We start from the raw sequence: 17,342 nt of genomic DNA, 5'->3' as shown, positions 1-17,342 counted from the left end.
AGGAGATTTACTAGAATGATATGAGGGATGAAAGAATTCAGACCAGAGAAATTGTGGATTTGCTCCTTGGACCAGAGGGGGTTAATGGGAGATTTGCTAGAAGTGTTCTTGAAGGCGCTTGACTAGAGTAATTAAGGATACAGTGGGCAGAATTAATGTAGGGGACAGGGGTCTCGCTGGCTGGAGAGCCAGTAACAGCCCCGTGTCGCATCTTTTTGCAAATCAGGCACTTAATTGGACAGCATTGGGCCTCCTCGGGATTCAAAAACACCAGGAGTGGAAATTCCATCTGCCAATCAGAAGGCAGCAGTTTCTTGTTATTTTGCAGTCTCACCAGGGAGACAGTGGCTGCTGCCAGTAATGCACCCACCAGAGGCACAGGATTGCAAGGGTATCCAAGCTTTGAGGCATGATACACAATGGTTAGCACTGCTGCCTCACAGTGCCAAGGACCCAGGTTCGATTCCAGCCTTGGGGTCTGTGTAGAGTTTGCACGTTCTCCCTGTATCTGCATAGATTTCCTAAGGGTGTTCTGGTTTCCTCCCACAGTCCAAAGATGTGCAGATTAGGTAGATTGATCATGCTAAATCGCCCTTTAGTGTCCAAAGATGGGTAGGATGGTAAATGCTCAGGGTTACGGGGAAGTTGGGGGGGGTGTACTGGCCAAGATGTTCTTTCAGAGAGTTGGTGCAGACTTGATGGGCTGAATGGCCTTCTGCAGATTCTATGACAATCTAAAGCCACAGCTGAGTGATGGCAGGAGATGTATCACAGGATAAGGATTGGTGATTGCGTCAGCAGCAAAGCAGAGGGTGACTCTCAGAAGGCTCTCCTTCCTCATAGCAGGTCCCTCAATGAGGCCCTGGTAACCTGCAAGCAACCCCACCTAGTTTTACTTTTTGGGTTTCTCGCAAGGTGAGATGAGACCCTTAAGGCGTTAATTGCCCCTTAAGGGGGGCAATTAAGGCCCTTAAGGGCCTCAATTGTTAATGGGCGAGGAAGGACTTAACTGGGGTAAAGACAGGGAGGCTTGCCATCCTCCTGCCTGATGCAACACCCCCTCACCATCAAACTCACATGGGAGGGCATTAAATTCTCCCCATTGTTTCCAGTGATAGAATGACCAGTATCCCAAGGGATACAGATTTAAGATAATTGGCAAAATAACACGAGGAGACATGAGAGGGAAAAATACACTTACAAAATGGGTTGAACTGTCTGAAATCAACTGTAGGCAGTGGAATTAGCTTCAATAATAACTTTCAAAAGACAGTTGGATAAATGCATTGAAAGAAATGTTGGGGAAAGAGCAGGGAAATGGGACATATTGGATACTTTTGGAAAGAGCCAAAATAGACACAATGGATAAATAGCCTCTGACTGTGCTGCATGTTCTTTGATTAACAGTATAAGAATGAACTGGAATGTTAGAACCTTTTTTACATAAGGTTATTACAGCAACAACCCATCACACCTGCGCTTGCTGATCTATATTGACTCAAAATCCAGCAAAGTAATGAATTTAAAATTCTCATTCTCATATTCAAATCTCTCCATGACCTGGCCCCTGCTGGTGTGTGTAACCTCTTCCAGCTTTACAACACTGACAACTCTGTGTCCTCCAATTATAGTTCCTTTGGGTGCCAACCATTCTAAGAGGATCGGAAGAATGAAATTGCTGCTGCATCTTGCCCTTAGGTGGCTGACTGAAAAATAGAAGTTGTTTTTCAATGATAAAAATTAAATTTGCTGCTTCAGTAGGTGCTTTAAGAGGAATCTAGATAAGTACATGAGAGAAAATGATAAATTTTTGGATGAGTGAGATGAAGTAGGGTGGGAGGAAGTTTATGTGGAGCAAAAACTCTGAGAAAGCCAGTCAGGTCAAATGTAAACTCACAGGGACCGGGAGGCATTTTAAGTTTCATTTGTGATTTGGTTTTATTTAAGGCAGTATCCTTTAAGGGGCTGTACCCTAAATTTGTCCTTCTGTTTAGTTGATTTATTTTAATTAGTTATTTGATTTACCTCAAAATAGGGTAAACTCCGATGGTCCAGAATTTGTGAAAACTGCTGGTGTTCTGTATTAATACCACTTTGAAATTGATCACAACTTAAAGATTTAACGCAAGCACAGATTAAGTCGGAAATGCTGAAGATTGCCATCTGTGCTGTGTCCACTTCAGTGTTCTGCCAGAAGCTATGCTGTTTCCCCGTTGATTGAGTGAGAATTTCCTCTGCTCCACCCTTGTATTTTTGTTGCAAACCCGATAACAAGTTAAGAACATAGAACTAGGAGCAAGAGTAAGCGATTCAGCCCCTCAAGCCTCCTCTGCCATTCAATATGATCAAGGCTGATCTTGTCTCAGCTTCAACTCCATTTTCCTTTCTCCATAACCCTTCAACCCTAATTAAAAATCTGTCTATCTCCTCCTTAAATTTACTCAATGTCCCAGCATTCACCACAGCCTGGGTAGTGAATTTCACAAATTCATAACCCTTTGAGAGAAGTAGTTTCTCTTCATCTTTTTAACCCCTTATCCTAAAACTATGATCTCTTGTTCTAGATTGCCCCATAAGAAGAAGCATCTGCTCTACGTTTATTTTGTCAATGTCTTTTATCATTTTATATACTTCAATTAGATCTCCTCTCATTCTTCTAAACTCTAGAGAGCATAGGCTTAAACTGCTCAAATCTCTTCATAAAACAAAGCCCTCATCTCTGGAATCAATCTGGAGAACCTCCTCTGAACTGTCTCGAGTATCACCACATCCTTCCTCAAATAAGAGGACAACAGATCTGACCCTAAAAGGTGGAATGTTGTTAATTGTCTCCATTATGATTAATCACTAGATTTGTTGAACTAGATTTTAAAATATTTAACTTCAAACAATATTCCGGCTTTTACCTTCACTCGATGTGTATGGTCCTATCTTTATTTTTTTCTGTGTGCAAAATCTCAAAGTGATTCGGTTATTACTGTTTTCATTTCCTGGTGTTATTGGTGACATCACAGCAGCTTAATGCTGGGGATTCTCTCATAAATAATGGTACAATCAATTGCACAGAAAGGTCTCACCACAAAACTCTCTAGATTGTTTTCCTTTGAGATCAGTGGCAATCACCCTCACTTTGCTGCTGACAGCAAAATCCGCGCCCACATATATTCGAGGAGATTTGCTTCTCCATGTTAATTTGTCCCACTGTTGGTGGCCGTGTCTTCAACTGGCTACAGCCTAATTGTTATGTATGTTGGGGTGTAGCCCCTTTAAGGGAATGGGTTAGGTATCTGGGGTGTGGGGTGATCTACCTGATAGGGCAGTTATCCTTTGGAGTGTGCAACAAGAAAGACTGCAATAAAGATCTGTGTTTCCTGACGCCTACCTGTGGAGTGAGTTCTTGAAGATAGTCCTTGGTACTAAAGAATTTAATACTAATGATCTGAGATTCCCTCGCTAAACCTAATCTCTAGCTATCCTCCATTCAAATACTCCCTAAAATGTAGCTGTTTGAGTTTGACTCCCAACTTTTACATTCAGCCCCTCTTTCACTTACTTTTGATAGCAGGCTTCTCTGTTGGTTACTGAGTTTGAAATTTATTTATTAGTGTCACAAGTAGGCCGACATCAACACTGCAATGAAGTTATTGTAAAAAATCCCCGAATCACCACACTCGGGCGCACGTCCGGGTACATTGAAGGATAATTCAGCATGGCCAATGCACCTAACCAGAATGTCTTTCAGACTGTGGGAGGAAACCGGAGGAGCACCCGGAGGAAACCCATGCAGACACGGGGAGGGCGTGCAGACCCTGCACAGGCAGTAACCCAAGCCGGGAATCAAACCCTGGTCCCTGTGCTAACCACTGTGCCACCCAATATTGGAACCTGGAATGAATGTGGCGGCAGGCCGCCGCTATTGTGACGTTACTGCCCAAGTTCTCGAGGGGCAGGGCACACTGGCACGTGCACGCTTAGAACGTGCTGCTTTTTGGAGCGCGAGGGTGGCTAACGGTTGTTAGCCGCCTGCAGCAGGTGGCGAGTGAGAGACTGAGGCGAAGGCAAGGGTAAGTGGCCGTCAGACTCACTCTCACCCTTACATCGATGATTACTTTTCACATATGGCCCACTGCGTACAGCTGACGGAGTAATGATCGTGATTCTTTTGAGATTTCGATCTTCCGACGGCTCTCACAGGACTGAGAGTTGTGGAGAAGAGTTTCCACGATAATGGGGATAAGTTGCGGGTAAAGTGAGCAAACGTTTTTAAGAGATGGAGGTTAGTAGGTTTAGTGGGGAAATTGGATGTCAGATTTGAAACATGCCCACCCTGTCAAAGATAACAGCCTGGGCTACCCGTCAGGGTGCATGCATGTACGTAAAAGGTGCAGAGTTTTGGTGGGGTCAGGGTATCCAATATTGAATTGTATACAATTTGCCAAAACGCTGCAGCGTTTCACCCTCCAGGAAAGACCGTGGAGTAATAGGATTTGGCTTAGCTGAAAGAAGCGTGGCAATGCTCAATGTAGTTTATTTGACAGTGGTCGAAGAGTGTTTATGTGCTGGATGCACTTGAATCTATGGTCCTCTGCTATAAGGGTGTAAAGAGGAAAACTTGGACCTGAGATTTGCCTGGGTGGGAGGTGGTGAGTTACTTGACGTGGTGGATAAGGGTCTCCCCGAAGCAGGAGTGCTACAACAAGACTGCAGTAGTATAACGGTGTGATGCCAGGAGAGCCAGAGGTAAAGAAGTTGAATGACACAGTGAATTGAAGAGGAAGCTGTGAAGCAAAATTTACTCCAGCGTGAAGGGTAATCTAGGGGAACTGATGTTTAATTATTATTTTAGTTTACACACAAAGTTAATCCAATATGGTTTTATGCTGAATTCTGGGACATAAGCTCATCACATGACTTGGTCTGGCTCTTGAAGCTATTGATTCAGTCCTGTGAATTAAATGTGTGCAGTTTAACTTGTGATATCTAAAGAAAAAATCACTTTATTTCACAGTATGTAACCATTTCTGATTTTGTAAGCTTAGAATTAAGTTCTGTAATTAACCATTGTAACTCTATACAACTAATTTTAATGTTAGTTGAATGTACTGTTATATTTAGCACACCAATCACTTTCAAGCATTGTGTATTTTATATGGACTTACAATTGCTGTAACTTATGTTTTACAAAACTATTCTGTGAGTTTTATTGACTTATTGTAGTGTTGTAGTGGGAGACTTCAATTTCCCTGGTATAGACTGGAAAGTGCTTAGGGCTGGGGGTCTGGACGGGGAGGAATTTGTAAAATGTGTACTGGAAGGTTCTTTGGAACAGTATGTAGATAGCCCAACTAGAGAGAGGGCTATACTGGATCTAGTCCTAGGAAATGAGCCCGGTCAGGTCGTCAAAGTTTTGGTAGGGGAACATGTGGCAAATAGTGACCACAACTCTTAACTTTAGGATAGTAATGGACAAGGATGAGTGTTGTCCTAAGGGTAGGGTGCTAAATTGGGGGAAGGCTAACTATAGCCGAATTAGGCAGGAATTGATGGCCGTTGATTGGGAGAGGCTGTTCGGGGGTAAGTCCACGTCTGGCATGTGGGAGTCTTTTAAGGAACAGTTGATAAGGCTGCAGGACAGGCATGTGCCTGTAAAAAGGAAAGATAGGAAAGGTAGGATTCGAGAGCCGTGGATAACCAGGGAAATTGAGGATCTGATCAAAAATAAAAGAGAGGCGTATGTTAGGTCCAGGCAACTGAAAACAGATGGAGCTCTGGAGGAATACAGAGAGAGTAGGAAAGAACTCAAACAGGGAGTTAGAAGGGCAAAAAGAGGTCACGAAATGTTCTTGGTAGACAGGATTAAGGAGAATCCTAAGGCATTTTATTCATATGTTAGGAACAAAAGAGTTGTCAGGGAAAAAGTCGGACCTCTCAGGGACAAAGGAGGGGAATTATGCTGAGAACCCAAGGGAATAGGGGAGATCCTAAATGAATACTTTGCATCGGTATTCACAAAGGAGAGGGACTTGTTGACTGGGAGTGTCTCAGAGGGAGGTGTTGACCTGTTAGAGAGAATCTCCATTACAAGGGAGGGAGTGTTAGGTTTTTTAGGTAACATTAAAACTGACAAATCCCCAGGGCCTGATGGCATCAATCCTAGACTGCTCAGGGAGACAAGAGATGTAATTGCTGGGCCTCTGACGGAAATCTTTGTCTCTTCATTGGACACAGGTGAGGTCCCTGAGGATTGGAGGAAAGCGAATGTGGTACCGTTATTTAAGAAGGGTAGCAGGGATAACCCGGGTAATTATAGGCCAGTGAGCGTGACGTCTGTGGTAGGGAAGTTGTTGGAGAGGATTCTTAGAGACAGGATGTATATGCATTTAGAACGGAACAATCTCATTAGTGACAGACAGCATGGTTTTGTAAGAGGGAGGTCATGCCTTACAAATTTGGTGGAGTTTTTTGAGGAAATGACAAAAACGGTTGACGAAGGAAGGGCCGTGGATGTCGTCTATATGGATTTCAGTAAGGCATTTGACAAAGTCCCTCGTGGCAGGTTGGTTAAGAAGGTTAAGGCTCATGGGATACAAGGAGAAGTGGCTAGATGGGTAGAAAACTGGCTTGGCCACAGGTGACAGAGGGTAGCAGTAGAAGGGTCTTTTTCCGGCTGGAGGTCTGTGACCAGTGGAGTTCCGCAGGGCTCTCTACTGGGACCTCTGCTATTTGTGATATATATATAAATGATTTGGAAGAAGGTGTAACTGGTGTTATCAGCAAGTTTGCGGATGACACGAAGATGGCTGGACTTGCGGATAGCGATGAACATTGTCGGACAATACAGCAGGATATAGATAGGCTGGAAAATTGGGCGGAGAAATGGCAGATGGAATTTAATCCAGATAAATGCGAAGTGATGCATTTTGGAAGAACTAATGTAGGGGGGAGTTATACAATAAATGGCAGAGCCATCAAGAGTATAGAAACACAGAGGGACCTGGGTGTGCAAGTCCACAAATCCTTGAAGGTGGCAGCACAGGTGGAGAAGGTGGTGAAGAAGGCATATGGTATGCTTGCCTTTATAGGACGGGGTATAGAATATAAAAGCTGGAGTCTGATGTTGCAGCTGTATAGAACGCTGGTTAGGCCATATTTGAAGTACTGCGTCCAGTTCTGGTCACCGCACTACCAGAAGGACGTAGAGGCTTTAGAGAGAGTGCAGAAAAGGTTTACCAGGATGTTGCCTGGTATGGAGGGTCTTAGCTATGAGGAGAGATTGGGTAGACTGGGGTTGTTCTTCCTGGAAAGACGGAGAATGAGGGGAGACCTAATAGAGGTGTACAAAATTATGAAGGGTATAAATAGGGTGAACAGTGGGAAGCTTTTTCCCAGGTCGGAGGTGACGATCACGAGGGGTCACGGGCTCAAGGTGAGAGGGGCGAGGTATAACTCAGATATCAGAGGGACGTATTTTATACAGAGAGTGGTGGGGGCCTGGAATGTGCTGCCAAGTAGGGTGGTGGAGGCAGACACGCTGGCACATCAGCAGTCTGGGAATGGAGGGATACAAACAAATGGTCTAGTTGGACCAATGAGCGGCACAGGCTTGGAGGGCCGAAGGGCCTGTTTCCTGTGCTGTACTGTTCTTTGTTCTTTCCGAACACTGACAAAACAAGTACAGTAAAGCAGCTGTCTCAGCAAAAATACATTACTAAGCCGATAAACACCTGTTTTAGTTAAGTTCTATAAATCAATTAGACATGAAGTGAATCCATGTTCCCAGACATCACATGTTTTCTTATCGCAATTAAAAGCAGACATAAACTATTCCATTCTACACATATGCACTATATTAGTACTTTATAAACTTCTTTATTAGCTTTAAGGTTATAAGCAACTTTACCACTCTTTCACTCTTTGTCTTAAAAGTAAAGTAACTAATTCAAAGTAACCAGACAGAAGAAAAAAAATCTTCATGTAACTTGTACACAAAAGAGTCACTGATAAGGGTCTGATTTAATACCAGTTAAATGAGGTTTTCAGCCAATGAGCTCAAGATGTCAATCACAAGAGCATGACAGCATATTTCCCCTACCCTGTACAAATGGAAAAGGGACATCTTTTGTTGATAAATGGAAAGGAGAGATATATTAAACATTTTTTTATCTTAACAAGAGGTAAGTAAAGTAACAAACTTTAATGAGAAAGATATTTCCACAAGTAATTGACACTTTAGAGGGCCAGTCAGGAGACTATGGGAAATAACATCAACAGATAATTGATCATGGCCACCAGACCAATCACAGATTGATCACACACCCCTTAAGCCAATTAAGAATTAGCCTTGCTTCATTTAGGCCAATTAGAATGCATTAACAAAATTGATCACATTGTGGGTTGTGGTTTGGAATGAGTTAATAAGTGGAAGCTTTCACTGAGCAAATTGTGCAGCAAGTGGCTGCTGTCCAGAGGGAAGCAGATGTTACACACACGCGCTCACACCAGAGGCCGAGTGTTAACCTGCGCCCAAGGCTGAACTGGAAAACAAGAGCCTAGTATGTTAGTCAAGCCCTGCCCTTCATAGGTATTATTCTATAAGCTATTAAAGTTTCCCTGAGTTACTTAACCAAACTGTCTCCTGTTGTCTAAATGGTTAAAGTCTGAAATTAACACTTAAAATTTAAGTTCAATGAATACCTAGAACTTACAGTAAGGACTGAGAGACTGGAGGTTGGTGTGGACAGGAAGGGAGAGTAGAAAATTGTTGTTGAGGCTATATTAGCAATTTTATAACCAGTCAGGACTATGTGAGTTGATGAGGTTGAGGGGTTCCCTTAGTTCTGGCTAGGCCAGTTGATATGATGGATGGAATTAAGGGAAAGCATTAGGCCATTGAAATAGAGATATTAGTGGAAGCTAAAGTAGAAGTTGCAGTCACTGAGGGTGAGAAACCATTTGCTGCGCAGGTTGAGGGAGGAGAGGAAGGATGTAAAGTCCCTTCCTAACAACATTATGGAGTACCTACACCACAAACTGGTGTGGTTCAAGGCCTCAGCTCACCGCCACTTTCTCATGGTCAACTAGTTTTGGGCAATAAACACTGACCTAGCTATCAATGCCCATGTCCCATGAAAGAATAAAACAAAATGGGTGCCAGTCTTTAGTGTAAACACACTGCTACTGTAACCTTGTAAATCTGATGTCTAATTGCAGTCATTTAAGTGCCTTTAACTTTTGTACTGTGGTGTAACTTCAGGCTAAAATTGGGTGAAGTACTAACATTATCCAAAGAGCCATGCACAATTGTAATATGCATTGAATGATTGAGACCTGGGACAGTGATATCAAGGTTTGTAGGCCATGCCAAATGTGAGATATTCTTTATTCTGTAAGAAAGCAGCAAATTAACTTTAATAAATTCATTTTATTATTATAGGGTGGCATGGTGGCGCAGCAGGATGGCACAGTGGTTAGCACTGCTGCCTCACAGCACCAGGGACCCACGTTCGATTCCCAGCTTGGGTCACTGTCTGTGCTAAGTCTGCACGTTCTCCCTGTGTCTGTGTGGGTTTTCTCCGGGTGCTCTGGTTTCCTCCCACAGTCCGAAAGATTGGCCATGCTAAATTCTCCCTTAGTGTACCCAAACAGGTGTCGTCGGAATGTGGCGACCAGTGGATTTTCACAGTAACTTCAGTGTAGTGTTAACGTAAGCCTACTTTTGGCACTAATAAACTTTACAAAAAAGTCAGGATAGGACCAGAAGGTGGGAGATGGAGTTTCAATGTTAGTAAGTGCGATATACTACATTGTGATTTTTTTTTGGGGGGGTGGTTGTGATTTGCAAACTTTGAAATGCACTACCTTATTTTTAAAAATCCTCGCTCTTTAAACTGTTGAAAGCCTTTAAATCATGCAAAAGAATGTGATTTCCTCTCCAGCCGTGGAATAGTTCTAAATTGCAGCATTACTATCTTGTGTTTGTAGCTGGAAGCATCTGAAGACTATGATAATTATGTGACTCTGGAAATACATGTGGAATAAAGTTCAGGAAGGTGCTCTTCTTCCCAAACTTCATTTCTGGTTGGGTATTACGCCTATTCAGCAAATATAGGCCAATATTTGAATATTGTGATTTCAGACCTAAAAGTCAGGGATATTTGATGTCCCCAGACCTATCAATGCATCTGAAATGCTGCTTTAACATTCCTACAATGATAGATCTGGTAGAATTGTGCACTTCACTGTACTGTGATCTGCTGGTGTATAGGCAATGCCACAGAAAGGTTAGAAACCAAGGCAGCAGAGCATATTTGTGGTCTCTTAGGATCTAACCCATGACTTCCTGGATATCAGCAAATGCGGGTGCACGATGGACTGCCATAAAATGAACACGTCATGAATGAATGCTATTAGAGTATCTGTAGTTTATCTGCTGTATTCAGTGAAACTGGTGGCAGACAAGCTCAACATTGATGCAATAAAATGTCTCCCAGCTTGCATATGGTGCATTTCTGTGATATTAATTGCCATTTAAAGAGTTCTGTCCTGTTGCTCTGCTTGCCCTGGCAAACAATAAACCAAACATCGATAGTAGAGACTGAGTGGTATAATTAGTAACTCCATTGGCTCCCTGGGAAGTGCCGGGGGCAACATAAATGAAGGAAATTGTTACCTTCACTGTCACTTGCAGCACCATGTTTAGTTTTGCGATGAGTTGCAGTTTATCCTCCCTGATGAATCAGAATCTCAGAAGGCATTGCTAATCTGGCAGATCGAGATAATTCCTTTGGGATTGATGCACTTTGCAGTACAATGATATTTAGGAACTCTCTTCTCACAGTGGATCTTTACTTGCCTGGATTTTAAAAGTTCTTCCTTGTCCTTCTAACACATGTGGTCTCCAAATGAAATATCCATTGTGCTAAGAGAGAACAGTGGGAACCAAAAAGTGCATTCAACTCTCCTTAACTCCTGGTCAAGATGCTGGCCAAATGCAGCAAAAAGGTGGCAATGTTATCTCCTCCCAGAAGTCAGTTTTCCATTCCAAATGGAAGCCTGCCCTTTTAAAGTTAATTTCAGGCACAGCCCAGCAACTGAGAACACAGTTGTTATGTGCCATACCATCATGCTGATCAGTGTTAGGGAAAAAGGTTGATGTAGAAGCTGGGCTGAAGTCACTGCTACTTGTTTAAAATTAAATTTAATGTTCCTTTCATGTGCATTTTTCCAGGCTAAGTCTGACTTGCAACTGGGAGTGCTTGTCAAATATAAATGGGGTGGAGACTAGATATGATGGACTTCTACTTTTTCTTTTTGAAATGGGCATACGTGGGCATTTGGTATGGAAAATTTAGCCCCATCAAGTTAAATTAATGTTGTAGAAGAATAATAAAACCTCAAATTAATTTATGATTTTATTCGTGATTTACAGAAGTATATTTTGAATCAATTCATGCTGAAATTTGACAGCAAGTTACTATAGTTAACATACAATCCCTAATGTTTTCCTTTTTGTCATGTTATAGCCTAAATGGGTGATCCAGAGAAAGGAAAGAAAATCTTTGTACAGAAATGTGTTTTGTGCCACACAATTGAAAAAGGTGGAAAACATATGGTTGGCCCAAACCTCTGGGGTATTTTTGGGCGTACAACCGGATCAGCTGCAGGATATACTTACACGGATGCAAACAAGAATAAAGGTAGTGCAATTTAGACTGCAACTTTGCTTGCATTTCAGTATTATATGTCCTTGGTATAAAATTTGAATTTATATGCAGGCATCACATGGAAAGAAAGTACGCTAATGGAATATTTGGAGAACCCCAAAAAATATATTCCTGGAACAAAAATGCTGTTTGCTGGTATCAAGAAGAAAGATGAACGTGCTGATCTCATTGCTTATTTAAAGAAAGCATCGTCATAGTCAAAGATTTAATGAAATGCTTAATTTACTTTTGAAATGTACTTTTTTGTTAGTCATCCAAAAATTTAGTCAGGAGCAAATCACCTACGTAGTTCATCTGTTCTCTATGTTCAGTGCTAATTTGTTAGTTGTTTCTTCCTTCGGCAATGCAAATGATTTGAATGTGTAACAAACTTTCAATTTCTATAATAAAGTTAGGTGCCTTTTCAACCTGCCTGTAATATGAAAATAATTTGTTGCATTACCATAAGAAAGTTTGGTTCCAAGCCACATGTTACTTTGCTTGAGCAAGTTCTGAAACTCTCCTTTGTGACATGTAAGCAAGAAACATCTCCATGGGCATGCCCAGGTGACTATCAACTGGCCTTGACTAGCAGGAGTAGATGACATTTAATGGATATACCTGCATTTCTGTGGAACTTCTCATCCTCTCATTCCCTGGGGGCAGGAGGGGTTCCCAGAGGAATGTCCTTCTAAATGACATGTATTACTGAAATAAAAAGCAAAATTCCTTTCAACGAGAGGTTAAAAAAGTAAATCAAAGCAGTGCAAAAACAAACGCTAGCCAATAAGCCAAAAATAATAGTAACTCATACTTGTGCTAACCCAGTAAAAAAAATCTTCAAGCAATCCCAGTTCAAATTGATGTTGTATTTCTGGAGCAAATTGTGAAACTCAGCCTTACGGTACATCATTGGTGCCAAGCTGCTCTCCAGCAGAGTGGTAGGCATGAAATGCAGCACATCACACACTCTTCTACAAGCCCCCCAACACCACACCCATCCAGCCAGTACTCAACATGTTACCTCCTCTCCTGACAGCTGAAGCTGCTCCTGCACAGATGTATGTAGCGTAGTCTTTGTAGCTGGGTCCTCTCAGGTTCCAACACTCAGAGGTCGTTAGCCAAGAGCATTTCGGGTATCAGCAGAATGCCTCTACCTCAGTTGGAAAACCATGAAGGAGTAGTAAGGAAAGGAATAGTTCATTAAAGATACACAAATGCAATGTTCGAGAAACTATTATGATAAGTTTCCGTTATTACTGGAATCCCATAACATTTATTAATTTGTACTGCTTTGCCATGTTTGCCGTTCTTGGTTGCTAATGGTAAAATATATATTAACGGGGAGCAATGGGTGAATGATTGGTTACTGCTTTTGTCAGTGGGATTGAAGTAGTAGTGGGGCAGGCGTGAGATTAGCCATTAGATGTGATTGTTACATTCAGTGGGAGTGACTAACTGAACCTTATAGCTATAAAGGAATCATGAGCAGCCGGTGCTGCATTGGGTTTGCTATCCTCCTGTTTTTCATTGGATTCATCAGTAGATGATGTGTGCTCAGTATCTTGTTCCTCCTGCAACTCCAATCTTCATTGCTATGCAGTGTTGGGCTGAGCACAGTACACCACAATCATTCTGAACCACCCTTACTGGCGAATACTGAAGAGTGCCTCCAGATCTGTCAGACATCTGATTTGCATCATGAGCATTCTGATTGCTTGTTCAACGGTATATCTGGTTGTCATATGGCTTTCATGGTACCACTCTATGGCTTCACTGATTGAATTTTGTTGTAAGAGTCTGTTCAGTATGTCTCTCAGAGGTTCAGAGGCTTGTAAGGTTGAACAGTAGTGTTTATTGATAGCACATAGCTATATACATACTCTAGGCTCTCCATATAATTCTGTCTACTGTCATGTGCCTCTCTACTTCGGATGTAGATGGTACAGTCCTCCAGTCCCGCATTAACCTTTGCTATGCCGAACACTATTATACTACAAATTTCTCATCAGTGTCTCATGGCATCAACTGAATTTGAAGGAGGCATCTTTTGTCTCATGGCAGCCTTCCATTAAGTCTGCCTGCAAGTTTGTAGAAGTTGGGAAGCATGGACTGAAAGTATCAAGGCAGCTCCCTGGGATTCTGGCACACAGCTGCATAAATCTTTTCTTGTGATAAAATAAAACCACTGCAATTTACAAAAACTTCTGTTGGTCTGACTGAGTGTGTGCATTGCCATGTGTGCAGTCAATGACATCCTGCACCTGCCTGTGAACTGCCTAATGCGTTTGTGTGGCCAACTGAAATATCGTGGATAAGTTTCCAGCAGCGCCTTGGAATTATCCATAGACAAATAAGTTTCACAGCCACTGGTAATGCAGGCACCAGGTACAGAATGGATAAGCCTTCCTGTTGGAGACTGCAGAAGTCTGCCACCATTTAATGCAACAAATGTAACCTTTGAAGCACTGCTCCTCTGATGGGTCAAGGAAGTCTTTATTTACCTATACACCTAGTTATGCAGTTAGTACCTTCTTTGAGGTCAACCCTAAACTACTATTTCTGCTGACCACGATAGATCTCTGCACAGCAAGTTGTTGCTCCTGCTGATGTTAATCTTGTTCCTCATCTGAGGTCCAAACCAAGGCAACAATGGTGCAACCCATCCTTATTGTGAGTCTCAACACTTCCAAGGTGCAAAAATTAACCTTTCATCATAACCACCCTCTCCAACTTCTTCCCCATTGGAATATAAGAAAGCAGCAGGGAGCAGTGACTATTTGCTGTTTTTGTATGCCTTACTTCAAATGAACCCTACTGTTCTTTTCTCCCCTTGGGTGCAATGCCTACTTTCAGGAAGTCTAGATGCATGTGCTATTGATGATTTCTCTTTTTTTAATGCAATCAGATTTATGGCAGAAAATGACATTTTGCTGTCCAGGAAATTGTGTTGTTTCAATTTAACATCGGAGAACTGCTGAAACCAGGACATTAGTCTTTAGTCCATTTATCGAATATATCTTCAAAATTGATTTCAGATTCAGAATTAGAATGTATGTTTCACTATAATCTGATAACCAATTAGTTCTAAATAATCATTGTGTAATTCTACTATTTTCTGTACAATTGTTCCGCCACTTTTTTTCTTTGCTAACCACTCTCTTATAGTTGTTTAAAACTGTTTTGTTATTGTGCTTGACATTCTTTGCAGTGTTTATCTCTGGTGATATTTTTCTATCCCTTGACTATTTTATAGCCCATTTTAACATACGGTTTTCCGCTCCTTTTGTTTGTAGATTGTGTTTTTGCAAGTGAGCTGCTCACTTTATTCGTTTAGTTCGCACCTCATTCCATTCAGTTTGTCTTGCTGAAATGACCCATCCCTTGCACTGGTTGCCAGAAGATCTCATCATTGGTCATTTTGTGGCAATTTGTGTTTCGTAACTTTTATATTGATACCATGTGTTAACTTACTTGATTAAAATTTGGATGCAATTTCCTCCTAATGTGGAAATATGACACACAATATATGTAGTTTTGGACAGCATTTACAAGGTTCAATTCTATCTCATTTCTACTGGAGCATGTCCCATGTATGTTGGTTCAATTAGAATAACCTGTGATTATTGTGTCCAAATATACATTTATATTTCCTCAGACGGTGTTGTCTTTTAATTTATCTGCAATAGGAGACTGTAATTACTAACTTTGCCCACTACCTAATAGTTAACTCTAGCCTAGTTGTTTCATTTTGCTTTCCCATGAAATATTAGGCCTTATTTTCATCTTCAGATGTAAATCAATTTGAAGTGGTTAAGGATAGGAGTTAATCTCACGCGATGGTAAAGAGCTAATGGCACTCAAATTTCTTGATTCATTCTGTTTGCATTATTATTCACAGATTGGGGCCGATTTAGGTAGGTGTAGGGAGCACACAAGTGTTGAGAGTAGAACTTTAGAAGTCTGTTCTGTTAGCCTTCCATCTCATGAGATGATGGTTTGTACCTTGGTGGCCATCATTGTGTTAAGCATCACCTGATGTGACTCAGGAGCCTGGCAGACAAAGGCAGTGAGCTGTGAAGATGCAGGATTTGCTGGCTTCTGTTTTCTCTTGGCCCTCGTCTTAGCCAACTGAGTCTTTTCATTTCTCCTTGCCTCTTCTAATGACCCTTTGAAGCCTCCAGAGAACCCTCCCAGTTGTTTGTGTCTAGGTATGCTACCTTGTGGCAGAGGTATGGATGTTTGTTTGTTTATTTATTTTATTTATTAGTGTCACAAGTAGGCTTACATTAGCACTGCAATGAAGTTACTGTGAAAATTCCCTAGTCATCACACTCCGGCACCTGTTCATAAACATTCAGGGAGAATTTAGCTTGGCCAATGCACCAAATCAGCACGTCTTTCGGACTATGGAAGGAAACCGGAGCACCAGGAGGAAACCCATGCAGACACGGGGAGAGTGTGCAGACTCCACACAGATAATGACTCAAGCCAGCAATCGAACCCAGGTCCCTGGCACTGTGAGGCAGTAGAGCTAACCGCTGTGCCACCGTGCCAGCCCCTATAGGTCATGACACTCTAGCGAGTTCAGTGTACAGAAAATCTTTTGTATATCATAGAATCATAGAAACCCTACAGTGCAGAAGGAGGCCATTCGGCCCATCGAGTCTGCACCGACCACAATCCCACCCAGGCCCTACCCCCACATATTTACCCGCTAATCCCTCTAACCTACGCATCTCAGGGGCAATTTTAACCTGGCCAATCAACCTAACCCGCACATCTTTGGACTGTGGGAGGAAACCGGAGCACCCGGAGGAAACCCACGCAAACACGAGGAGAATGTGCAAACTCCACATAGACAGTGACCCGAGCCGGGAATCTAACCCAGGACCCTGGAGCTGTGAAGCAGCAGTGCTAACCACTGTGCTACCGTGCCGTGGCTATTATCATCTGATGAATGTGGCTGAGCCAGTGCCAGCGTCATTGATATATGCTCTAGGATGTCTGAGTTACTGACCTTATTCTGCCAAGGATATTTCTGAGACAGTGAAATTGGAAACTATTCAGCCTGTTCTCCTGCCAAGCCTATGTTGCCCAGGTCAGGTTGCTGCTGGTCCACACCCTCTTATCTTGGACATAACAGCTGCAGATTTTACAATGCATGTGTTGATTTTAGTATGAAATGACAGATTGCTGGTGAGTGTGGAGTCTAGATATGTGAAGCTATCAACAACCCCCAGTTGCTTGATGTTGGTATAGCAACATCCTGGACCAAGTCATTTGTTTTCCTGATGTTGCTAATCAAGCTAAACTCTTTACGGGCATGAGAGAGTCTTTCCACTTGCTAAGTTTCTTCATAAGGAATGTGTAGCATCATTGGTACAGAGCAATTCTGAGGAGGACTTGGTGCATTTTTGTCTTGGATCAGGCAAGACTGTAGAGCTTTCCATTGATTATGGTGTGTAAGGAAATACCCTCATTAGATCATATGAAAGCATGTGACAGAGCAAAAAGAAAAATATGCCAGAGTGTCGGTGACAAAATATAACACTGCTTGACTCCACTACAGATCTCAAAGGATTCCGATGTTGCCCCATCATAATTGACCTTACCCATTATGTTGTAATAGAAAGAGGA

The 17,342-nt window shown here is 42.1% G+C and overlaps 1 protein-coding gene across 1 annotated transcript; it reads left to right on the top strand.

Annotated features, from left to right (window-relative positions):
• The first annotated feature begins 4,246 nt into the window (after positions 1-4,246).
• On the top strand, positions 4,247-11,920 carry LOC144504056 (cytochrome c-like). Its single transcript, XM_078229220.1, has 3 exons — positions 4,247-4,276; positions 11,523-11,696; positions 11,775-11,920. Exons 2-3 carry the CDS (start codon positions 11,528-11,530, stop codon positions 11,918-11,920), a joined length of 315 nt encoding a protein of 104 aa, XP_078085346.1. The 5' UTR covers positions 4,247-4,276; positions 11,523-11,527.
• Positions 11,921-17,342: the final 5,422 nt, after the last annotated feature.

Source organism: Mustelus asterias, chromosome 14 (assembly GCF_964213995.1).
Source record: "Mustelus asterias chromosome 14, sMusAst1.hap1.1, whole genome shotgun sequence".
Lineage (NCBI taxonomy): Eukaryota > Metazoa > Chordata > Chondrichthyes > Carcharhiniformes > Triakidae > Mustelus > Mustelus asterias.
The sequence above is the reverse complement of the archived record's forward strand: the minus strand, read 5'-3'. Positions and strand labels throughout refer to the sequence as shown.

Excerpts from the sequence above, each read along its gene's own strand:
- LOC144504056 (XM_078229220.1), top strand. The coding sequence starts at position 11,528 with ATGGGTGATCCAGAGAAAGGAAAGAAAATCTTTGTACAGAAATGTGTT. Across the intron at positions 11,697-11,774 it reads GGATGCAAACAAGAATAAAG|GCATCACATGGAAAGAAAGT; the intron begins GTAGTGCAATTT and ends ATTTATATGCAG.